General features: G+C 44.5%; 1 protein-coding gene across 2 annotated transcripts in view; it reads right to left on the bottom strand.

Moving 5' to 3' along the window:
- Positions 1 to 26,265, bottom strand: part of INPP5K (inositol polyphosphate-5-phosphatase K) — a 425,899-nt gene that overhangs the window by 105,676 nt on the left and 293,958 nt on the right. For both annotated transcript variants that reach the window (XM_086955215.1, XM_086955214.1), the window contains 2 exons: positions 18,796 to 18,970; positions 18,570 to 18,707 (listed from right to left, as the gene is read on the bottom strand). In XM_086955215.1, coding sequence (XP_086811341.1) covers positions 18,570 to 18,707; positions 18,796 to 18,970 — 313 coding nt within the window. The remainder of the gene's footprint in view (positions 1 to 18,569; positions 18,708 to 18,795; positions 18,971 to 26,265) is intronic.

The raw sequence follows: 26,265 nt of genomic DNA, 5'->3' as shown, positions 1-26,265 counted from the left end.
CGACTGGTGGAAGCGGAAGAACGGATATCGACGGTAGAGGATCTCTCCAGAGACACGTCTAAGACATGTGGCGTCATGGCAAAGACGCTAGAAACCTTAAAAGCGAAGGTGGAAGATCAAGAAGCCAGGTCTCGCTGCAATAATGTGCGAATTTCAGGCCTGCCGGAGACGACCAACACCGGCAAGATGGAGACCTACGTGGAGGCAATGTTGAAAGAAATTTTTGGCGCGGAGAGCTTCTCAGGGGTCTTCCTGATTGAACGCGCGCATCGCTCCTTGGCACCCGCCCCAAAACCGGGGGCTGCTCCCAGGATGATCATCGCCCGCATCCTCAATTACCGAGACAGGGACACCATACTACGACTCGCGCGAGAAAAAGGCACAGTCACGTATCAGGGCAATACCCTGGAGTTCTATCCTGACCACACCATGGCGGTGCAAATGGCGCGGAAAGAATTCGCCTCCGTCAAACAGAAACTCCGTGACATGGGAGTCGGGTATGCAATGCTCTACCCTGCGAAACTCAGAATTATTACTGAGGGCAAACCAGTAATACTCCCGACGGTGCAAGCCGCCCAAGAGTATGTCAAGAAACTCGGCAAATGCCGCAAAGAGCAGGAAAGGGGAGACAGACTGAGCGACAACGATTGATGGCTGCGCTGATGAGCTACTGCAAGTGAGTTGAATGATTGAACTTGGACTGGCTGCACAGGGCGGACACCGGATTGCGTTGAGCTGCTCTGAGAGACAGACGGGTTACGGGGGTTGCAACTTTATGAAAAAGAAAAACTGAACAAAATGTAAGACCATAGGCGCCACAGTACCAGCGTCACACATTGTCTGAATGCACACTTGAAAGTAAAAACATTGACACGCCGCCGGACCTCCGGTTGTCGGCTGATGGGCTGTGTATGTGAAGAGCTATGTTTATTGACACCAACAAAAGTAGTGCCGGCCTCGTCAGGTTGTAGGCAAAGAGAGTGTATATTAACTTTGTGACAATGTGAAATAAAAGTCTTACACCAAAAAAAAAAAAAAAAAAAAAAAAGGAAGGGAACGCCCCTTCCTAATAGCGAGTCGCTAAACTCTATTTTGCGAGTCGCAAATTATTTGCGATTAGCAAAATAGTGTTTGCACATGGCACACAGGATTTTTGCATGCGCAAACGGGTCCAACACCCAATTTGTCGTACATCTGGCCCCAAATGTATTAGAAAGTTGCATGGTAAAATTATCATAAGAAATTACCTTGATGAAAACTGGAAGGGCAGGAGCTTGGGACACCCTGGGCCAGGGCAGGTTTATCGAAGAATCCCAGAGAGTGGGCCTGAATTACTAAAGAAAGATGTTTAATACAAGAGAACTGTGACAAAATCTTCCCAACCAAGCCCAGTTGATCAAAATTCACCATGATACAGTCTTTTATTAAAGACTGTGGGTCTGACCCAAACCACCCAATGCGTCTAGTCATGTTTATGTAATGGAAAAGGAAGCAACCAGCCCCAGTATGTGTATCGATCCAATAAACTATGGTTTTGAGTGATCTACATTTTCTAATGACCCCTCTTATAAAAGAGAGAGATTAACTGAGATGGCAACACATGGAGTGAAATTTATCATCATGGGGAATCAGGTCCCCACCTCTAACCCTCCCCTTCCCACTAGAAGGTGGTATGTAGGTAGCGGGTAGGGTGACCAGTGAGGCAACAGGGACAGGCCTTGGAGAAACACACACGAGAAATACTTACCTATGTGCTGGCCCATGACACTGGGAATTTTTCTAATACGAAACTCAGGCTGGGACGGGGTGGGACAAGTAAACAAAAGGGCAACCTTATTTCAACATTACACACCTATTTATTTCAAATTACTACTTTTCAAATTTCTAAAGGAAGCAGCTACCCCAAGGAGTGTTCCGGCACTAAGAGAGCTAATAACCTGCTGCAATCCAGAAAGACCCCTGAAGCCCTACTCAGTAAGCTACCTCGAACAGCCAGGTTTTGACAAGCTTAAGAAAAAGAGATTAATTGTGGGTTTTACAAAGCTGCAGGAGAAGATGGTTCCAGGCCTGGGCTGCCAGGACAAAAGAAGGAGTAACATGAGTAACAAGGACAGTATGAGCCTGTTCGAAAGATACCTGGGGTCAGAGCCGTAAAAGATCCGTGTGCCAGAACCAAAGTTTTGAAAAATAATTGGTCTTTAATCGGCGGCCAGGAAAATTCCTTTAGATAAGTAGAGATCAAAGTGCGATGAGGGAACCTACGAAGTAGCCGAGCTGCTGCATTCTGAGCCACATAAAGCCTCCCGAGCAGAAGGTCAGGAAGGACGAGATACAACACACTGGCATAGTGGAGAAGTGATGTAATCAAAGGACAAATGACTGCTTTGCATGACTGAAGAGGCAACAAGAACAGACATTCACAGATTGCGAATATACAAAATTTGAGTTAATAATTTATGCCAGATCAGTCAACACTTTTTCAATTGCTGTTAACTGCTTTTTACAATCTTCAGAGGAAGCTTTTAACAAAGTTTCCAATCAACCGAACTGTTTTGGTCCTTAATGCTTCCTGCACCTACAATCTATGTCAGACCCTGTATCGAGTCCCAGCAGAATTTACTTGTTAAATCATCCCTTGTTAGGGCTCACCTAGACAGCGCAGCCGCTGTCTCTGCGAGGCATTTTGTACTCAATTAGTGGGCTTTGGCCCATCCTTTACTTTCCATTGGTTAGCTTCACTCTCACTCATTTCCTTGCTATTCATTAGTCAGATGCACCAGGCTTTCCTCCTTTGCCATGTGTGTTTGTCGCTTGCCTGGAGCATACACATTCCTTGTGTCCCTCTACTGCTTTCTGATTTAGGCGCTTCTTTTTTCTGTCTGACTCAGCGCTCTATCAGACTGCGTCTTGTTCAGCTGGCTCTGTCATGCTGTGTACTTCTCCCCACTCAGTGCCCCTCCCCCTCGCTTCCATCTCTCTCAGTATTGCTTGCTACCACCGGCCCTCCCTATTTAGAGGTCCTGTTGTTGCCTTACCCCATCCACTCAATTCCCCTCCCTCATTTGGGTGCTGCCCATCCACACCCTCTCTCTTTCCATTGTAGCCTGCATCTATTCTTTTGTTGTTGCCAGTTGCGGCTCTCACAACCAAGTGGTAGGTACTCGCCATAAAAAATCGACCCTTCAAAAGTGATTAGTTAATTTAAATAAAGAAAAACTCACCTAACCTGCACTCATACTTATTTTTTTATTATATGTTTAACTGTACGTAGAACGGGTAGATATTGAGCAGGAGGGTTCAGTTCCATGTCCAACGGAGTACTTTCCAGAAACCTTGATTGCCGCACAAAGGGATGTCATTATAATGCAACACTAGTCCAATATGGCAGCACGTTGCCTGATTTCAAACTAAAATCCAATCTGTATGGGGTTCAATGATGATTAACACAAGGGCGAGTAAGCTGCTTAATGCACCATCCACCCTCTTGTTCTCCACCACCTCCCGCCCTACCCTTCTACACACCCACCCAATTGCCAAAGCCAATGGCTCGCCCATAGGCGACACCGATTGGCTTTACCAATGCTGGTTTACTTATAGGGCTGGCGATCATGTGACACATTAATATTAGCCTGCTGGGCATCTGCTGTTACAGATATAGATATGTACAAGTAAGACCTATTCTTTTAACGAGATACACCATTGAGAGGCTGTGGAGTCCCTGATTTCAAACATTCTACTACCTTCTGGAGAAAGCCCTGACAACACTCCTCACTGCACCTGGAAATTAAAGTGTGCAGAGAGGGAGAAAGTGAGAGAGTAACTTGGTTTACCAGTGGGAATGTAGCAGTACTTGAGACCATGGTATACTGGAGGTAAGCCCACCATAGATGCTGCTCAATCCACTGGCTGAACCAGAACTCTGAGAAAGGCTTTACCCTCATTCCTCTGGCAAGGAGTTTATATTTAAAGTTTGCAGGGCTATCAAGCACCTTCTTGCTGATGGCGCCCTCAGAAGCTGACTATAATACATGGGATTCTGTAATCCCTGTATAAATGCAAGACTCTAATATATCAGTGACTTGTGACTCACCCAGTCGCCGATCATCAACGCTAGAACTCAACTATTATACATTATTACAGTTGAAGTCTGGCATCGCAGTGCTGCTGCTGCCAGAGTCAGCAGCCGGGGTAAAAAGGCAGTTCAGGTCACCGAGAATAATAGAAGAAGCTGTTAAAAGCAATATAAACAGAACGCTGCTTTTATTTATTCTGCTCTATGTTTCTACTTTATAATGACAAGCAGAGCGAATATGTTTGTTATGCATGCATCCCATAGAAAGCCTCTATCAGTTTCTGAAAGTCATAACTCCTTACTATGACATCACTACAGTTGATAAAAAAACTGCTTATCAACTATTGTGATGTCATAAGGCCTTCTAGGGCAGACTGACAGTGCCCTCCCCCTGAGAGCTGTCAGTGCAGCTCTGCTTATCTGCGTTGACTGAAAGCAGAAAGCCCCGATGCAGGAGGGGGAAGGTAGTGGGTTTTCGTTAAGGATAGCAGGTAAGATATTTATTTCTCACTTTTGCATCAGGGAGGAGAGAGCATGTTATGTATAGCTCTTGCATTATCCTCAGCTCCTGCGTAGTAGTTGAAGAGCAGGGAAAGATAATTTTGGGGGACATACATTACATAAAATTATAGATTGTTAAAAAGTGAATTACAGGGATGTTTTTCACCTCTGGTTTCTGAGTGACATCATAGACAACTCAAGCTTCGCTCTTGTCTATTTGACGTCATTCAGTACCCCCTTGGTAAAAAACATCCCAATATCTCACTGTTACCAGTCTATATATTTTTTGCACTCCTTAGATAGTTCGAGAAGTTAACATCGTTCTGCCTGTTTCAACACATTTCGAGTTACTGCAACTCTTTTTTTTCAACAGACTCATATTGAACTGTCCCTAATACCTGTTTCCAGGGTTACATGAACCAGGGGTTTGGGTGGCCTGGTATGATTTTCCCTCTGCAACAGGGCTATCAAACCCCCCAATTCCCTCAACCACTACCTCCTTTTTAGGTTGAGAATTCGAATCTTCTTGCATATACATTAGTATATACGTATTATATACTTAATGTGTATGCACTATGAGGGCTCTAGAGATCAGCTCTAGGACTGGTCTGCTTCCGCCTAGGGACTTTTTTTCTGTTCAACTGCCTCTATTTATTTGTCTTGACAGAAAACGACCAGCAGAGGTCAGTAAAATACCAGAATTGCTTTCTGCTGAGAGACTTTCTTTCTTTAATTTTTCTGGCAACTTCCTCCATTTCACTTTCTTGATAGAAAACGACCAGCAGAGGCTAGTAAAACACCGGAATCACTTTAGCATTCTCTAGATTCCAGGCATAGAAATTGTCTTCCACGAGCACCGGTAGACAATAATATGATTTTCAAGTCTTGTACTTTCAGTGATATGACCACCGAAGGCCCTGATTTTACATTAAAAACAGAGCTTAGGACTATACCATTTCCCACTGAAAGGCAATATCTCTTCTCATTTGTTCTCATGCCTGGCTTGTCACACAGTTTGGTGCTTACTTTCCCTCCATGTTAAAGAACAATAGAGGTTTCAGCACCCAGGCTAATGTGCTGCATAGCTAAATAGATATAAGGTCCAAAAGGCGAGACCAATTGCATTGCAAATGCCTGTTTAAGCAGAGGCAGAGGCAAGGGCAGAGGGAGACAGAAAAGCCAAAAGAGTGTCACATGGGACAACCTGGACCAGCAGGTGATCAGGAGCATGGCACAGAACCTCCAACCGGGCACAAGCAGGGAAGGACACTAGTGGTTAACCTATCTGCAACACTCATGTCCACAGCTCAGGAGAGAGTTTTAAATAAAGGTACAGGTTTTGTCCCTACTAACACACTGGGCATCTTTCGAATAGGAATTGGCAGGTTTCTTCAGAAAAATAAGACTGATGTTTTTTTTTAAGGAAAAGAGGAAAGGGATATACATGGTGGATATACTCCCCTGCGCCCTAAATCCTATTTTACTCCTACGATAGCCTCATTACCCTCGGAATGTTGCAAGGATTTCTGCTCATACACAGAACTGTGCACAGAGACCTAGGACATTAGTGAATTGTGGTGTACCAGAAATTCACCTCAGTATCTAGAAAAACCCCAACCAGCTAGCATCAGTGTCCAATTAGCTCTTCTTCCGATAGCAAAGTAACCAATGATTAGACAACCTAGAACATGCGACTTAGGACCATCTCAGGAATGGTGGAAAGTGAGAACACTCTTTTGTTATACTCTCATACCAGTCCACAACAGGAGTAAAATAGGAGACACAGTAAGGTTAAAATATTTATTTTAACGACGTGATCTCATGTGCAGTATCTTAGCCAACATAAGCAGACATATGATTAACAAAATGAAACACGGGGCCACGCTTTTGTGAATTTGAATAACAAAGGAGGCCCTTCAACAATTAAAAGCTAACCTGATTATGATAATAAAATCAGCAGATAAAGGGGGAGCCCTTGTCATCTTGGAGAAGAAGACATATACGGATGAACGCATATGCCTACTATCTGATTGAAGGAATTAAAAAATCTTAAGGTGGGACCCCCTCTCCAGATATCAGCAAGGAAATATGCTCTGTGCTGGAGGCAGGTCTGATACATGATTGGATCTCAAAACATGAGGCGGATTAATTCAAAGATATAACATCTTACTTCTACATACTCCCTAAAATACACTAACCTACACGTCCACCTCCCCCCCAAAGGCAGACCCATTGTGTCTTAATAGAAACCATTTTGGAGCCCATATCACAATTCAGCTATTTCTACTTGAAACCCTTGGTACAAAGGATGAAAGCTTACTTGCAGGATACCCGGGATATCTTAAACCTGTTAAAAGATTTAGAATTCGACCCTGAGAGTGAATATCCATTAGGCCTCGACATTGAGGTCTTGTATACGAATATTACCATGAGAGAATCCCTGCGAGTACTTGAAGACCTTCTGTATGCTAAAGATTGGGAATACCAAACCCCTAGGTCTCTCATCTTGTACCCGGCAGAGATCGCGCTCACAAAAAACATTTTTTTGGTTTTTTTTTTGGAAAACCTTTATTGTTACTTCAACCAGTTACAAATATGGGCCTACAATCACCAGGGCCGGCCGCTAATCAGTTTCATCACAGCAAGTCAGTTAGGACACGACTCGGCAGCCCGGGAAGCGAAAGTACCACAAATTCGGTTAAAACTGGCTACTAAGCATACCATGCGAATGACAGGATTCTAAAGGCTCCATTTTACAATATAAAAATAGAAGGATCAGGTGCCATACAATATCACAGAGTCGCATAAAGGGCGGGCAAAATAGTAGGATTTCCACAGTTAGATCGATCTCATTTAGGACAGTGGCGCTAAGGCATACCATTCAGGATAAACAAGCATACAATCACAGTTCGCACCAGTTAAGCGCCCGCCCAATGATACTGTAATACCGTGAAAAGTATAGGCACAGATAAGAAAAAATCGATAATTGACAGAAGAGTGGACCGACTACGCTGACCTGAAAAAGGAAGAAGCGAAAGAAAAGGCAAAAGGAAGGATACGAAAGAGAAAAAAGGCCATAGAAACAATAAAGGCAAAACAAAAACTTATCCAGCCCCTGTTCTTGCCCTTCTAAATGATTCCCTGTCGTCCGGTATAGTCCCATCCGCCTTCAAAGAAGCCACGGTTATACCGCTATTAAAAAAACCCGGGGCGGATCCTGGTTGTAAGGCGAATTACAGGCCCATCTCCTTACTGCCTTATTTGGCAAAAATTCTAGAGGCACACGTTGCGAAAATTCTCTCAAATTTTTGGGAGGAGTCCTCTTGCTTTGACCCTCATCAGGCTGGATTTCGGCCTGCACATTCTACGGAGGCAGTGGTCACCGCAGTTTTGGACACACTCCGAGATTGTGCAGATAGAAGGTCTCCTCAGGCCCTGGTGCTTTTGGACCTGTCGGCCGCGTTCGACACGGTCGACCATAACATCCTGGTCGACCGTGTCGGACAGACAGGCATTCAGGGCGTGGCGGCCTGCTGGCTGAGGTCCTTCCTGGAGGAACGATCCCAAGCGGTGTGTCTGGGGGATTTGCCTGGTGTTACACAGTCCATCCCACGTGGAGTGCCACAGGGCTCCTCCCTGTCACCCCATCTTTTTAACATATATATCCTCCCCCTTATTCAAACCTTGAGGGACAAACAGGTGAGAGTTTTTAATTATGCAGATGATCTGCAGTTACTCTTCACCATTGATAATTCTGAAGAATCTATAAGTCATTTCCAGTCAACCATGAGGTTTATTAAATCCTGGATGGATCAAAATCAGTTAAAACTAAATCCAGGTAAAACCGAACTGGTACTGACTGGGGACAGTGCTAAGTATTAGGGTCCCCACTACTGGCCTTCAGATCTAGGTCAAGTTCCGCAACCTTCACCTTCGGCTAAAACGCTCGGAGTCATTGTGGATAGTGATCTTTCACTAAAAGCGCAAGTGGGACAAGTGGTCTCCAAATGCTTTTACCAGCTAAAGAAAATCAGGAAGGTCAGGCGACTATTAACACCAGAAGCTATTACTCAGGTTGTGATCGCCACGGTTCTGTCTCATCTGGATTACGCAAACACCATCTATCTGGGTCTCCCAAACTATTTACTCAAGCGTCTCCAGATGGTTCAGAACTATGCTGCTAGGTTGATCTTGAAGCAACCAAGATGGCAGGCGGCGACTCCTCTTCTTATTAAGCTTCATTGGCTTCCGGTCATGCAACGCTGTTCCTTCAAAGCAGGTTGTATGATCTTCAAGTCACTACACGGCAAAAGCCCTAAATTCATTAATCAACTGATCACCAGATACACTCCCTCCCGTAACCTTCGGTCACTCCATCTAGGCCTTCTCCAGACCCCTTCTTTCAAACTCAAACGTTCTGGTGGACGAAGATTTGCAACATTAGCCCCCTGCCTATGGAACACCTTTCCCCTGGAAATTCGGTCCTGCCAAAACCTCTTACCTTTCCGAGAAGCATTGAAGACCTGGCTTTTTAGACAAGCTTTTTAATCTACCTTTTCTACCTTTGATTGTGTTACTGTCAATTTAGCGCCAAGAAACTAATCAGTGTTAGTGCGCTCAATAAATGATTTAATAACATAACATAACATAACATAACATAACATAACATAACATAACATTCCCGGTCTCCCCCCACCGCCTTAACAAAGAATCCCTCACAAAGCTGGCACAATCGAGCAGAACACAATAGAAAATTACACCGGAGGAAACTATGAACCCCGCCCGGTCTCCGTTAACCTAGTAAAGCAATCCCGTTACCGATGAAACCACAGTGTGAAACCCAAAACAACAGTCTCAGCCTTGACCCCGTCGATCAAATTTGCTGATTCCCTCCGATAAGTAGAGCCCCATCGCCAAATTGTCAAAATATACACAGAAGTTGCCAAAATATAGTCTGTTAGATGGAGAAAGGATGGCAAATCCCAAAGTAGATGGCCGGTTCCAACGATGCCCCTCCCCGACTCCAAGGCCAGACACTGTCCCATCCACCATCTTGATGGACCAGCTGGGAAGGGGGTGCGACACAATCCAACACAGTTCACAGTTCCGACCAAAAGTTTCCAGAGTGGGAACAGCAGTTAAGTGTTCCGCTGGTAATGAAACCAAAGATTCTGACCATATGGTTGATACGCAGATCTCAGCATGTTCAATCAGTTCCACTTCTGTAGGGGCAGGCACAGCTCCATGCACCAGGTCTGAATGCACCGCTGGGGTGTCTGTCGAGAGTACAGCTGGCCGCCGGGTCCCGGGCAACGAGTCAGGGTCGCGGCCCGATCTTCTAATTCCATCCGCTGCCGACATCAGTTTCCAGACCTGGGCCTCCATAGTCACCTGAAGTGCCATCGAAGGCTGCCAGAACTAACCGCAATGACGGGCCGCACTTAGCCCGCTCCGCCGGGTTACGCATAACATCAGGCATAGTGATCCCCTCGGAGAGTCGCCCTCCCCGGGGGAAGATTAGTCGGAGCAGGAAGGAACCGTGAGGGACAGATCGTCAACATGCGTTTGTGCGCGCCAAGTCTCCAACCCAAAGGCACCGGCGATGCAAACGCTAGGCCTCCGGGTCAGGGACCCCCGCCACACCGCCTCGGGCGTCACTCATCTCCTCACCTTCGATACAAGACCAGGCAGCAGATCAGCAGCAAAGCAATCCAAAAGATGTCGAAAGTTCCATGGACTGGACCCTGCCGCCCTCACCGGTCCGCTGTTGTTCAACTAGGACCCGGCTGGACCAGCACTCGAGACCCCGGCTTCCATACTGGGTTAGGCCTCAAGTCAAACCTCGACATTACTCCACTCCACAATGTCGGAAAAGTCTTGGGATTGCTCAATCGGACTGCAGATTAGTTCATAGACACGGATATGGGGCGGAATATCAGGATAGATGACAGGATCTTCGAGCGAAAGACGGAGGTCAGCGGAGCCGGGAGACTATGCGGCCATCTTGCTTGCTGTCGTAGCTCCTCCACAAAAAACTTTTTTGAATTTGAGGGCACTTTGTATCTGCAGGCCCACGACGTTCTAGTGATGTGAAGAGGTGATCTTTCATCTGATCAAAAATTTCTGGTGTGGTTGAATGAGCACAACCCTTTACTGTATTTTACGTCTACCATCACAAAAAATGAATGACCTTTCCTGGATCTGATCACTGAACCAAAAAAACTGAGGGCTCTCCACCCGTGTCTACCATAAACCCACAGACAAGAATTCCCTGCTCTCTTATGATAGTTGTCATCCGAAATCTCTAAAAGAAAATTTACCAGTGGGACAATTCTTCTGCCTATGAAGCAATTGCTCCGACAGGATGGCCTTTACTGATGAAGCCGCCGTTCTAACCAACAAACTCCGGAATAGGAGCTACCTGAATGGGGTTAATAAATAAGCCAAAAAGAGAGCCCTTAATACAAACAGGGAAAACCTAGTGGAAAAAGTTGAAAGAACACTAAATAAGATCACCATATGTGTCACCACTTTCAACAAAGCCTCTCATATCAAACGGCTGATACTCAAAAATTGACGTAAATTAAATTCCAACGGTTTTGATCTGGAAAAAACATTATTTTCCTTCAAAAGGAGCACCAACTTGAAGGACCTATTGGTACCCACACGACCTACCATAGAGAAACCAACCGGAACAACAGAACAAACATCACTGACCGCTCTGGTGGACACAATATGTGGTTCTTGTGATGTGTGTCATTTGACGAAGGCATCTAAAAGTGTGGATGCGGGTTTGACGTACCCATGGGAACAGAGGGTCCACACGAACTGTAACTCTGAGAATGTGATTACATGATCACATGCCCATATAATAAACGTTACATTGGCATGATGACTAGGAGGGTAAAAACTGGGATAATGGAACATAGAAGTCAGAGTCGAATACAACTGACGGGCGGCATGCCTAACAAGTCCATGAAGAACGAATCAGCCGAATAATAGAAGGCGGGTGTCAAAAGGCGATCCCATCCAGTTTCCAGAGATCAACCATGGCATTTAACCCTCGCATATAGAACAGCATTCGAAGTCGAGTTATTTATTCAGAGGTTCTGATCGCTACTACCTTAAACGATAACGACCGGAAGAGCAGCAGCCCCCGGTTCCGGCAGAAGAGCCTTCAGGCAGCCACGCAATAAAACAGGAAGTAATAATCTTGGTCTTAATCACCTCTTTAAGAAATACCACGTACCCAAATTTCGGGCGCTCACGACCTAGACGCACAGCCACTGTTGATGTATAAAAAAGAAAATGCAGAATTCCTGAGGAAGGCGAACGGCCGAAACGCGTTGAAGGGAATATATTCTGTGTTGAAAGAATGAAGTTATAAATTGTGCAGATATTTTAAGGATTATTCAGTGTAAAATTATTGTCATGTATTATATGTAAAAAATCTTTGTACAAAAACAACAAAAATGTGTTTATAAAAAACAGAAATGAAATAAGATTTAAGAAAAAATAATAGATATATGAAATATAAATAAAAACGCTTAACAGAAGCTACTTGGTGGAAATTGATTTATCTAAAACAACGTCTAGTTTACTCAAAAGTACAAGTGCACGTAACCCGGTGTGTACAGTTTAATCTTTACAAAAAAATGGAACATAGAAGCACCATCAGATGCCAAAAGTCACGTACTAAATTCAATTCACACTATCTAGAACAAAATCACTTGGTTAATGATATCTCATGGACCGTGCTCAACAAACCCAGAATTTACTCTTCTACCAGCGATAAGAAGAGAAAACTCCTACTGAGGGAACAGAAGTGAGTGTATAGACTTAAAAGTCACATATCTGGATTCAATGATATTTCCTGCAATACCCTGAGCAGATAAGGGGCACTTTGGCTTTGTCCTTCCCGCTCTTTAGGACTGGGTGAAATAGGCTTTCCTGATGAACCATTTACTACTACTAAGCAACTCGGCTCTCACATCCGCAGAAATGACTGCCCCACCCCCTACACTTACATTATGAACACAGAAGGGCTTGACCAGGAAGTTTGGTAATATCTGCGTGCTTGTCTCGTATTTTTCACTGAGTCCAAGCGTTGGGTAAACTTATTCACTTACTTTTTGCAAGCTCCGACTTTTTTTTAGCACTGATATTAGGTAATCATAACATAGCTTACGTTCTGGCTAGCTATTTATCTAAACTGACTTTCTTTTTCAACTAGAGTTGTTTTTCCTGTTTATGTACTTTAATACTCTGGTTCTAATAACCTGGATGAAACTACCGATCATTCTCCATTAGGAATAGCAGGGTATCAAACATATGGGATGCTCCAACGAGTCTTCAATCATTACTGCTTTAAAACACCTCCTTTGTTTATAAGAAAATACATTTCGCTTTGATTCTGTGAATTTTCTGTTAATTTTCCACCCATTTCAATAAAGTTAGTTGAATATGATTATGCGATGGCATCAGCGACATCCTTCACATGTGATGGAACAGCCTCTATATGAAGGAACGGGTAGCAGAGAGCTTCACCACCTTTGCGGCGAGGGTCTGGAAATTCTCTGAGCTGTGTACCCACCTTGACGCAGTAAGGAGGAAGGGGGGCGGTTGACAAACTGGATTTATTTAACGTTCCTACATCGATTATGGGAGAATGGTAAATGGTTCTTTCGCTGGGGTACCCTCACACAATTCCACAAGGCAACGGCTTGACTTTGGGCTTCCAACATCCCCTTGCAACATGCTATGGGTTTTAGACCTTTTGTCTCCCTCATGATTGAGTTGGAGGTTGTAGACCGCAAGAAGGAGCATTTCCACTCTTTTCCTGTCAGTTCCGATTCTTGATAAAGTTTTTCTCAGGCACTTTTGAGAGTCACGCTGGAGTGCCATGGAGACTATGTACCATTTTTCTGTCTCCAGACTTACACTATTCGAGTGATTATGCATACTGATACCATCAAGTATATATGAATACAAATGTATTTTTGTTTTTCCTTCAGAGTTTGACTACAGGGGGTCACCCCCATACCTCGCCATTTCTAGAGACTTTTACCTATGAAACTCTGTGAGTTTCCCTTTGACTTTGATGTTACAGCAGTGATAATTGGATTTTTTTGCATGGATGATTCCCTGAAAGGTGTAACATGGGTATTGTGGATATGTAGAATCTGCACATTGTGTGTTTGATTCCAACTTGGATTATGATGCTCAGATTGAGGTCTACAAGTACCTATGGGTGCTTTTCTGTGTGGTGCTTGTTGTTTTGTGGTACAAGAGGGCCAGGTAATACCTCTCGCTATAACCTTTTGACAGTTGTGTCTTTGGGTATACAAACGAATACTTCTTTCTTTTACTTTCCTTTTGTATTTTACAGAACACAAATTTGGCAGTGCGTACACATCTGAGCGAGTTTTTTTTTTTTTTTTTTTTGAAAACCTTTATTGTGCATGAAAAAAGGAAACAAATACGGGCCTACAACCGTCAGGCCGGCCACGGTACGTTTGAGCACAGGTGCTAGCAATGCGGTCCCTCAGCGGCATCAGGTGGTATAGCAACAATTAATAACAGTTACACTGGAAGAAATCATGTCGCCAAGGAGAAGGAGCATTGAAGGTTAAATTTTAAAGTTTTTCCGATCAAATAGAAAGCAATGAAGAATAGGTGCAAGGAGAACTGAGTCCGTACAGTAAGTCCTCAACATGAGTAGGCAGCATAAATAATAGCAGCAGTAGCGATGAGCACCCCATCAATGTGGCAATACAGTGTAAAACAAACGGAACGACAGGAATCATTCTCATACCACCCCCAGCGCCACCCACTCCCTACTAACCCCTGTTGCAGACCCAGAACAGAAATTAGGACAAGAAAGCGCAGAAAGTTTAGAAAAAGGCCCATAGAAACTAAATAAGGAAAACTAAATCTATCCCCCCACCCTACACCAATGCGGAGGCTACGGCCTACCCCCCCCCGACAATGTGCCTGTCGCCCATTAAAGAACCCGAAATGCAGTACAAGAGAAGAAAGAGAAAAAAAGGAAAAGAGAAGAAAATAAAATGTTTAACTCCTAAATATAGAGAGTGAGAAAAGGCCATCCTAATCTACAACTCTCACAAAAATACAAGTGAAGCGGGAGGAGGAGCAATTCCAAACGTTCCCAGCCCCCCAGCCAAAAGCACTACCCCCACACAGTTTGCGACAGCTCAGAAATAACTAATAATGCAGAGACAGTTGGGGAAAGACAATACGCCGTGCATGACTTAAACAGATGTATGACAGTCCTAATCCCGTTCCAACCAGCCAAGCAACCGATAACATAAAAAGAAGAACCTAGCCCTGGCCCGACCTCGGATACATCCCCAAATGAGGTTCATGAAGAAGGCCCGCCCCCACCAAGACAAAGAGGCAATATGGCAGCATAAAGAAGGAGAATAAAACAGTTGCACAAAATGGCCGTCGAATATCACCATACAACCCTTTGTCCCTCCTAAACAGTTCCCCTAGGTCATCGGGGAAGTATAGGCTCTCCAACACATTGGGCGAAGGCCACAAGGGGAAATCCATCGAAGGGGCCGGCTGCTGCACATCCCGGTCTCGAGGCAGAGACATTGTTGCAGGCAACAGTACGGCAAGCCCCGGAGACAGGGGAAACAAAGTATCGCAGGCAAGTCCACTGGACGGCCGGTGGCGGGCGTCAGTAGAGGCAGAAGCAATCACGTCTTCTCCACAAGTAAAGAGAAACACTGCATCCCCAGTAGGTTCCGATGGAGACAGTCTCAAGGTTGGCTGGCATCCGACTCTGCGCTCCTGCCGTAGAGCAGACACCATTATGTCGAAGCGGTCACCCAGTGCTTGGAAATCCGCACACATTTCCGCTCGAAAGTCAGACAGGGCGGCCAGGATAGTTCCATAGGAAAACGGTGGTTGTAGCCCCTCGTCACCATGCTCCCGGGAAGGCATTTGCGAGCTGTACACTAGAGCACGCCGGGTGACACAAGCAGCAGACAGGGACGGGCACTCTCCCCCGTTCCCCGAAGCAACAGACACCGCCATGATGATTGGGTCACAGAGTAGTCTCCGAGGCGGGTGCGGCGTGACCAGTCGGCAATACAGGGCGCCAAAGCCCGGTAAATCGATGCAGGTCGGGCTCTCGACACTGAGGACCTCAGCGCTTCAGGCCGTAACACCGGGCCAAGGTAGCAGGCACCCGATGTCCGTGAAACATGGCCGTGTGTTCCATCTCGCTCGCCGCCCGCCTCAAACAAAGACGCTGTATCTGCAGAGCGTCTCGACGAGGCGATAAGCCATAGGGCGCAGGTCGCAGTGCTCCACGGCAGGCAGCGCAATCAGGAGTCCGTCCCGGGAGGTTATCACCACCCTCTCAGCCCTGGTGTCGCGCGGGCACCCCGGCCGCCCCTAAGCCTCCCAGACTCGGAGACGGACGGCGGTGTAGTCACGGGGTCAGGGCTCGGAATCGCTTCCCACTTATCTTCGGCTGCCGGGCGAGTTGAAAGTCCGGGGAAAGACGATTTATGTCAACACAGCTCAGCGTACGTTCCGCCGCCACGAACCACCAGGATAGAGATCAGGATATCATCGCGGAGGAAAGGGAGCTGGAGGAGCCGGGAGCCTACACGTCTGTACCAGTCGCCATCTTGGCTCCTCCTCCATCTGAGCTAGTTTTAATCTTCACTGGCTACACTTTTTCTTTGGTGTTCCCAAGACATTTTATTGTTTGCACTGTCTTCCCCTCCCTATTGCTCCACCGCAGGCATTGGTATGCGCGGGGGTGTCTGTCTCTAGCACACCCTATGCTGAAGCATGTCACAATTCTGTGAGTGAGGGCAGTTTTTTTAACTGAGAGCATGTGCCACTGTCTTCTATGTTTTTTATATATATGGTATATACAGTACTTAACCTCTTAAGCGCTGCTGACGGCCAACGGTCGTCACGAGCGCTACCTACCCAGTGCTGCGCACGACCATTGGACGTCCATTCAGCACTAGTTCCAATGGACAGCGCAGCACTGGGGAGGGATATTTGCGAAGCAGCTAAGGTGATAATGTTGGGAAAAAATGACATCGTACAGCTTTTCCTGAGATAGTCACGTGACAAAATCCTCTAATTTTTCAGTTCGAAAAAGAAAAGTAAACATCAATTATGAAGTTAGAAAGGATAAGCAGTAATTTGTCAGATGACATAGCCTGACATTCGAACTCTGCCTTTGAACACAGCAAATTTGACAAGATGAAAACAACATTAAAACGCCTACGTATTGCTTATTCGTCTTCTGAACCCAGCATGATAATTTTAGGGGTGGTGCAGCACTTTCCGTACCTGTTCCAATCTTTCTACCTAAACAAATCTTTCCCTGCTGCCCATTCCCTCATGCTCCCAGTCCTCCAACCCACCTCTACTCTGGTAACCCTTTTCATATGGCAGACCGGATTTTCTGGCTGTCTGTGGGCTTGTTTATGTCCTAGTTATGTACTATTTATTTCCCTGACATTAAACAAATATTGCCTGCAGTAAGCTCAAATACATACGGGTTTCTTCACCTGGAAAAACACTTATACAGGTGTCTTTACCAAATGGGGCCAATTAGCGGTGTAATTAGAGAATGAAGGACACTTTTATTTTGGGGCCCAGACCTATTTTTAATTCGGACTCTATAATCGTGTCCGGGAGAGAGCAGCTTTAAAACTAAAATCTGCACTCTCTGGCACCAGACACCCCTCTTCCCAGCTCTCTCCTGCTGCAAGTCAGTTGCTGTGTGCTGGTTTGCCCCTTCTGCATGTGAGCCACTGCAATTTTGTAACAGGCACATTGCGTTGTCGCAAAAATAGCACAAAGTTTGCTTTCTGAGCCATAATATTTTAACTTTGAGGCTGCAAAATTTGGGAAAGCAGACAGTGATGACTGGGAAGGTCTGTTTGAGATTTTAAGGTTCATTCTGTGGTCATTAAACAAAGGTTATGTCCATAGTAATGGGTCATAGGTCAATAACCAGTAGCGGTGTGCTCTGTCTTTGTTGTCAACGCTAATACATGTTACTGAATTGGCTCTTTGGTTGGTAAAACCTTTGAACTCAGAGAAATCCTAAAACGAACATGACATGTCGAAATTGGAGCAGCGCGAATTAATAAAGACCAGCTGTGTTGATTGTATGGCTGGCAAAAACTCTGAACTGAAAACTTCAACCTCTTGAGATTGACATGCCTCGACTTGCCATGCTGACTTTTACCTACAGCAGGCTCAATTTCAGTTTTTTCTGAGGAGGACCATCCCAATGCCAATTTGTCATATTTGAGAGTGACAAGATTCACTTTATCCCAGCAGTGATGCATGGGCAGGCCACAGAGCTGCAGCACAGGGTCTGATGACTGCAATAGCTTAAGAGTTTCCTCCTTGTCCTCTATGGTCGTCCGCGCTTCAGGCTGGAACTTCAAGCAAGTCTCACACTCAGACACAGTTCATGAACTAATGGAGACGTTCTGCAGGTATTTGTAAGTGTCTATGACTGACATATTAAATGAGAAGAGTCAGCAGTACTTAAAAGAGGTTTCCTTCATGCGCTGAACACTGCTGATCATCTGAAAGTAAACAGGTTAATACTGATATACAGTGTCTACTCGTTTGTACCATTGACAACCAGCTTGCACCCAAATAATGGAGCTATTTAAATAGTGTCTGAATGTCAGGAGCAGGAAAAAGAAGTGCTGTTGACTTGGAGACAAATTTTAAATCTTGAGATCTCAGTACGAATAATAAGTACGAATTATGTGATTGTAAACGCACTAAGACGATGTGATGGAATGCCTTTGACAACATTCACAGGCTGTTTTTCTCCATGATAAAACTAATATTTTAACCACAAGATAACAGGTGAATAGAACATGTTAGAATGTATAAAATATTCATGTGGCACAATAATAGCTATACATATAAAACATACAGATCTGTATTTAAAATAAGCAAATATCACCTTGTACAGTCCAATCCAGTCCCATGTGCTGCTTGGGAATTCTGGTGTCAGGGAGTAGCTGATCAAGGCATCTGAATCTGCATTCCACTCACCCTCTGGTCTCAGATTTACTAAAGGTGTAGACATAAGTAGCCTCAACTACAAAATACCAACAACAACAAAATAAGCCACTGAGAGAACTGCATCACCATGAATGTGTAACAGATTCCAAGGGCAGAAGGTGTACCTGCAACGTGAAGGTCCCTGTTACTGGTTTGTGGTCACTGATTCCATAGCTCATGTGGCTGGTGTAATTCTCCAAAATCACACTGAGCATCTGCTCTGAAGCATCCTCTTCAGGCGAAGGGCACTTCAGTTTCCAAAGAATCCGATCTGTCCAGGCTGGTTTCCGTTTCTTACCACTGTAAGGATGAAAGTGGAGAAGCTAGGAGCTTCAATCCAAATGTTGCATCATCACATGCTCAATAGGTTATTTTGGAAGAGCATGAAAAAGCACAAACCCCATCAGCATCACACAGCTCTCCCAAATTTAACTGTAAAGTGGGCTTTATGTGAACAAGCATGTGTCCCTTATTCCATCCTGTACATCTGTCCAGGCATCCTAAGGAGATAGAATCTGCATTGCGGATGGGGTGTATGCCAATGACTCCCCATGACCTGGGAGCTGAGGACTCTGCAACATAAGCAGCATAAAAGAGCCACTCAGCAGAGAAAGTAGGAACAGCACCTCAGCCCCCAAGGATGGTCATAAAATGGTAAGGAGCTATTACTAATATCAGGACATGTGGTTGCCAGGACAGCTGATCACTAAGAAGTCTACAAGGTGAGAGCCTTTCTTTGGGCAAACATCCATTCCCTTATACGATCAGCCCCAACAATATAATACATTTCCTGCACCATACCTACACACCCCAACCCTCTAATGGGAAAGTGTGAGTGTCCAGAAAAAGTCTCTTACCATTGTAAGTAGTTTAGCAAACAGTGAACTAAATACTAGAGGTTAGTTACGAAAAAAGTCAGCTTGCAGACATTAAATACTAAATCAGCTATCAACCATTAGAGATGACTAACAGGACGAATGTAGCGCATACCACAAGGAGTAAGTAATATCTCATCTGGTACTGAAATAGACATCATACACAAACTAGGCAATCTTCAACAGGCGCATCTGTATCTGTCCTTTGCACACTAAGGCTCAACCATTCATATGGGGCAGAATAATGCCCTAACATCTAATCGTGCCTATAGAACAAGTTACTTATTTTCGGTAAACCATTATCTGGTAGAGACAGAATCTAGCCACAAATTCCTTACATTAGAATCTACCCCATGTGCAATACTGGCTACGGAATTATTTCCGATAAGACGCCCACAGGTCGGTAAAGGGAGTCCATGTACCTCCTCTGCCAACGTCAGTTTCTTCTGTGACTATTTTCCGCCCTCAAAAAGTGGAGCCACAAATAGAAACTGTCTATCGAAACAGTGTGCTAAAATAAAAAACAACCTTGTGTCTGATAATCACAGATTTCTTTTTATAGGATGTAAATGCCACAACAAACTGTGTGAGGCCAAAGAAGATCGGTTCACAGGGCGGGGAGGATGGGCGGGTTGTTAAGGAATTTGTGGCCATATCCGTCTACTAGATAATGCGTTACTGAAAGTATTTAACATGTTTATCCGATAGAGACATCTAGCCGCAGATTCCTTACTTTAGAATCAGATAAAGTCATAAAATCCCCGGTGGAGGTTATGCAAACTGACGCCATTAAAAGTCTCTTACTAAAACAAAACTGGTACAGACCAAGAGAAAAAAAAGACATTCATTGTATAGTAAGCGAGCAATAACTTACTCTACCACATAAATTCCCATGGAAGGAACCCCAGGTAAGTAAAGACATAAGACATGAAAACCTTGGGAATAAAATATCCATGTTAGTATGACAAATCTCTGTCAAAGGTGAACAAACAACATCAATATAAAACTATCTGCACCCTTAATGGGATCCAACCCCATGCATTCTCCCCACACCCCTCACCCCATGACTGTGGACAGGACCACAGTAACACAATTCATAAAAACACTAAAGCATGGGGAGAACATTAACCATCACAATAGGACAATTTTGCCAAACGACCTGATAAATACAAACACATTTTGTCTTATACCCAAGTCTGAACCGCATGCTCAAAACCTGTGGAGCACACAGAGTAGTAGGCCATGCCATTGAACAATGTTGCTATGCCATATAAAGTCCCGCCCTAGCCAGAACTGTCCTGATAAAAACACAGGGTAAAGTCAATCTCCTGTAGAGAAACCATAACACATACTCTCTGAAAAAGAAGATGAAGACAGCAATAGTAACTATTCGCATAGAAAAGAACCAGAGATGATAAAAATACATCTAGGATAGCCCTTATATATGTACTGACATAGAAGTAAAATAAATAAACGCCTATGTGCAAACAAAAGAACATTCATATACATAGATATACAAATAAAGCCTAATAATCAGCAGACAATACTGACATAACAGTATGACATGGCTCATACCACTTAAGAGAGCAATAGCCACCCAACTTGTCAATAGTAATGCAAGTTGCCTAAGACAAAACCATTAAGTAATAGAAGGACAACGTTGATTAAGATATTCGAGATGAAAAATAAAAACCTTGATAATCTAGCAAAAACCAAGGTTAGTACTTTCCCTATGAATAGAGACCCATCTACAGAGATCTATCTAGAAAAAGTCTCCCATTATGAAACTGGAAATGTTAAAGGATTTTATAACAAAATTATCCACCCGATCTATAAAATAAACATAAATCTGTATATGCCATCTAGGGATTACACTTTGTAAACTGTGAACACAACTGCGAGCAACTGGAGTCAGGTGAATGATGCATAAAGTTATCCCCTAGAAGGGCAACGGTTCTGTAACACAGCAATAACAGTCATCTATAAAAAGTACTAGCTTTGAGGCAAACACCTATTCCCCTCATGGACCAACATATACGAACACCTTCATAGGGAAGAAAGGTACACCACTAGAGGGTAAGGTCCTTCACAAATTCTCTAAGCGTTGTAACAACCCCAAATGAATAAAGAATATTAAGTGCTCTTCATAATAGAAGGAATAGAATTGACAAAGAGACTACGTCTCCCAAGAGACCTATAATAACATGACCTAATCCCAGAAAAAGCAAACAATTAGGCTCAATGAACATGTACACACCAACATGTCCACACGAAGTGGTGGAAGAGCCAATTAAACAGCAATGGCTATAAGACAGAACCCGAATAGCACAACACATAGTGCCTTAAGGCTCACAAGATGATAAGCCCGTGGTTAACAATGTTCTAAATTCAGCAAAAGTAGAAAACTGCAACTATCAATTATAAGTAACAACATCTACTGCCTAAACGTATGGCAAGTGCCAGAGGAAAAGCAGATGCCACATGAACCAATAGGCTACCAGCTACCTTCTGACAAAAAAATACTAGTAGGTATCTAGAGATAGACACCATCAGAGTGTTGTACTATCCCATCAACAGCACATCAGTCTATTGGCAAGCCCCCATAAATAAAGCAAATGTTCACACAAATACCATTTGTATAAGAGACACTTCATCATAATAACCAAGACTAATAAGATGATCACTGAAATTAAACACTCATAAAAAGGCAGAACATACATAATGGATCACCCATGGAGGTACAAATATCACAAGAACCTACTAAAGGGTACACCAACATCACAAATTTATGATGTTGTAAGTCATCGAAATACCCATACACAGAGGCTAGAACTCTGCACATTCAAATGAGAGTCTAATAGTATGCAAGCTGACAAATGTCAGCTTAGCAGATATATATATTTAGAAATGCTCACCATAGCATAAAAAAATACTCCACATTGAGTATAGTACATACTATGAAGGTATCAACTCTAGAGCTTGAGACCTTCTTCAGACTAAATCAAACTAAAAAACTGTCATCAGTAGAGCTGAAAGAGGAAGTCACTACTTCTGCACCAAGTAGTAAATAACTATCAAGACAGCCAATTATGGTGAAATATATTTTAAGGAATATAGGCCATATGTATCATTCCAAATTGCAATCGCAATTGGGCTAAGTGGGATCTATGAATGGAAAAAAGCCTCGCAAAATAAGGAAATCGCAAAATTTGCGATTCCCTATTTTTCGATTGCATTTAAGGAATCGCAAATTGTGATTCCTTAAATGCAATGTAAGAAGCACAGAAAAAGTGCAATTTGGCCATAAGGAATCGCAAATTGCCACCAACTTCAAGTTGGTGGTAATCTGCGATTTCTTTGAAAAATGCACCTTTTTGCATTTTTCAAAGTGCCATGTGGCGCACATATATGTCCTTAGGGCATGTATGTGTGCCACATGTGCACACATGTACATTTCAGGGGTAAAACAGGGTGTCCTTTTGACACCCTGGCACCCTTGAAATTCCATTCTCAATTAGCGAATCTCTAATTGAGAATCGCAAATTAAGGAATATGTACGATTTGCAAAATTATTTGAAAATCCTACATAGCGTTTTGCAATTCTCAAATAGCGATTCGCAAAAAATTGCTATTTGAGTATCACAAAAGAACGTTTTGATACATATGGCCCTACATGTAAAGAACCACTAGATTATCTAAACAACCATAAACCTTTGCATTAAGCAGAAACACCAGACTGGTGGTCACCAGCCAAACTACATATTGTAACTAAGTCATGTATAAACACTTCTTTCCACACAAGTAAGAAAGAAAAAACACACCAGAACATTGAAAGACCTGACTAGGTGGCATTGTCACACCAACCAGCTCTGAATCGCCCTAAAGCTGAATCAGGAAGTTCACCAAATAGGGTGAAACCCCAAAACTGTTCCTAGGATGCTTGTTTCCAGTCCAGGGAGGACCTGGCCTGGCAGATCGGGCTGGACTGTTCCCATAGGGCGCAGGGTCAAGACTGATTTGCATATGGCTGGGTCCAAACTGGAATGGCATGGTGAGCAAAAAAACGATGGATTTAGGCCCAGATCTCTGTACTGGGGTGAATGTATGACATTGTTCTGCATTCTGTCCATCAATAGTTCTTTTTGCATTTGGCACCCCGAGTGGGACGGGTATGCTCAGACGTGAGTCCCTGCTCTCCAAGCCACTGGAATCAATCTATCCTGGCTGAAGAGGGGTGAAACCCCGAAACCGGTCCTAGGATGCTTGTTTCCAGTCCAGGGAGGACCTGGCCTGGCAGTTCGGGCTGGACTGTTCTCATTGGGCGCAGGGTCAAGAATGATTTGCATTTGGCTGGGTCCAAACTGGAATGGCATGATGAGCAAAAAAACGATGGATTTAGGCCCTGGTCTCTGTACTGGGGTGAATGTATGACATTGTTCTGCATTCTGTCCATCAATAGGTCGTTTTGCATTTGTCACACCAAATAAATGTACACAATCAAATGCCATATCTTTCAGGCTATCCTGTACAGGCTCTGAAAACCCCCACTGACGCAGCTATGCATGTTCGTGCAGCGCACAGAATCAGTGGTGTCCATACTACATTTTATGGTGAATTTTGCCTCTTCCCGGCCATCTTGTACCATCGATAGGAGTTCCTGGCTTCCTCTGAAAGAGAAGGCAGCCAATGCACCACAGAGTCCCATAGAGCATGAAAATATGTGCCTAAAACTCATGCGAATTTAACAACCTCAATGAAAAGCGAACAGAAGAGAACATATTCCTCCCACAATGCTCTAACCATCTGGACTCTTTATTTGGTGGAAACAAGGGACGGATACTAAGGTCCAGCGAACTCATAGCAGCCTGTATCACCAGTCCTTTTGTGGTGGGATGTCACACAAGACAAACTGGGTCTCTAGGGGCGAGAAGATGCCTATGGGCTAACGCCTGATCAACTGGAACTCCAGATACTGGTGTCTCGCCCAAGCTCCTAACAATAGGTCATGTAGAGACTCATTATAAGGGTGTAAAGGTTCCAATAGTGTAACAAAACTTGAGGGGACCCCCTTGCAAGGTAAGTGGAGGGGACCTCCCCTGACCCAAGCAGGAGCTCTCCAGTCAGAGTACTGGGCTGAGTGGGCTCCTTGGAGCTTGGGCCCCTCCCCGCACTGCTGGGGCTACGTGGGCCTGTGTTGCACCACTGCCCATCTCACCTTGGTGAAGAACATCCACTGGAGGGTCTGTGGACAATTCCACAGAGGGAAGGTTGCAACCTAAAAGTACAGCTGCCCTCCTCAATACCGCCGCGTAAGAGGAACTCACTTCCATTGCCATACCAGGTAGAGAAAGTAAATCTGAAATTAGAGAGGACTCAAGTCCACTAGCCTCACCCAGCTTTATCAGCCAATTTTCCTCCAAAGGAGCCTGGACAGCATTGTCCAAAGGGTTTTGACACCCTATATTCTCCTCTTCACCTGCAAAACTGTGCGTTCCCATAGGACGAGCAGAAACAGGTTGCATAAGGGCAGATGAAAACTTGCTTAAAACAAACGACTCCATCGGCGGCGCATCCGCCACCGTAGAGACTCCGTACTGGAAAGAGTTATGGGTTCGGTATCGATTGGTGCAGCTGACGTCATTGACTGCCCCGACGCCAATTCTGAAGGTGTCAACCCCTGAAGGGCCGTGCACCGGCGCCGCCTCAAATCCGATCACGGATTCAGAGGATCCAACTGTCACCGAGGACAAACCCGTCGGCAAGGATGCAGTCAGGGCACCTCTCCCCTCCTTGGGACTCGAGGTACACCAGATTGGAGTTTAAAGACTTCATACAGGGAAATATAATATTCCCACATTTGGGCTAGTCTCCCTCCACCCGGCTCGAGGATATTTAAGGAGGCACTAGGGTGCAGACAGGGTCAGAAACTAACTTACGTTTTAACCATTAGTTATTCGGAGCCTTCTTGGACGTCAACTGAGACAACCCCTCACCCGAAGGCCACCTCGACAAGTCTCTGGACCTCATTGAAGACTGACAATGATGTGGTGACGCAGACAGTCGCGCCACCAGATGTTTTATACAGCGCTCTCTCAAAGCCTTTGACCGAAGACAACGTCAGGAACCACATTCTTCGGAGTCATGGCCAATGCACCACAAACATATGGCGTGAGAATCTGTGATCAACATCAGTCTGTCACAAGATCCGCAGGGTTGAAACCCAGAAGGCATTACAAAAAGCACACTGTTTCCTCGATAAAATGTTGAAATTGGTCTTAAATGGGCCCCCAACTGCCCCTGAACTGCATTGCAAGCAAGGAAAAGAAGAAACTAATGTTGGTGCGTCGGCTAGGGAGTTATATGGCCGGGGGACGACGTTGATACGGAGCCAAGCGGATGTGATATTGGAAAAATTTTCCAGATTCAATCTCATGCCTGGAGAAGTATCTTAAGTAAGGAATTTGCGGCTACATGTCTCTATCAGGTAAGACTCACACACCTACCCCATGCCCACCAAGATGTGTACATCAGTTTCATGAAGTCCTATTCTCATGTATTCATTCCGTTTGTGCTAAGTCCCCAACATCCACCCCTGCACAATGGGAACCCCCACATCCAATAATTACCACATGCACATGACAGTCTGCACATCTGTATCATGCTCATTATGGCTTGAACATTAGGACTCGCACAGACTACAGCCCAACCAGGTATCAGTGT

The sequence above is a fragment of the Lissotriton vulgaris genome, chromosome 2_1, assembly GCF_964263255.1.
Source record: "Lissotriton vulgaris chromosome 2_1, aLisVul1.2, whole genome shotgun sequence".
Taxonomy (NCBI): Eukaryota; Metazoa; Chordata; class Amphibia; order Caudata; family Salamandridae; genus Lissotriton; species Lissotriton vulgaris.
The sequence above is the reverse complement of the archived record's forward strand: the minus strand, read 5'-3'. Positions and strand labels throughout refer to the sequence as shown.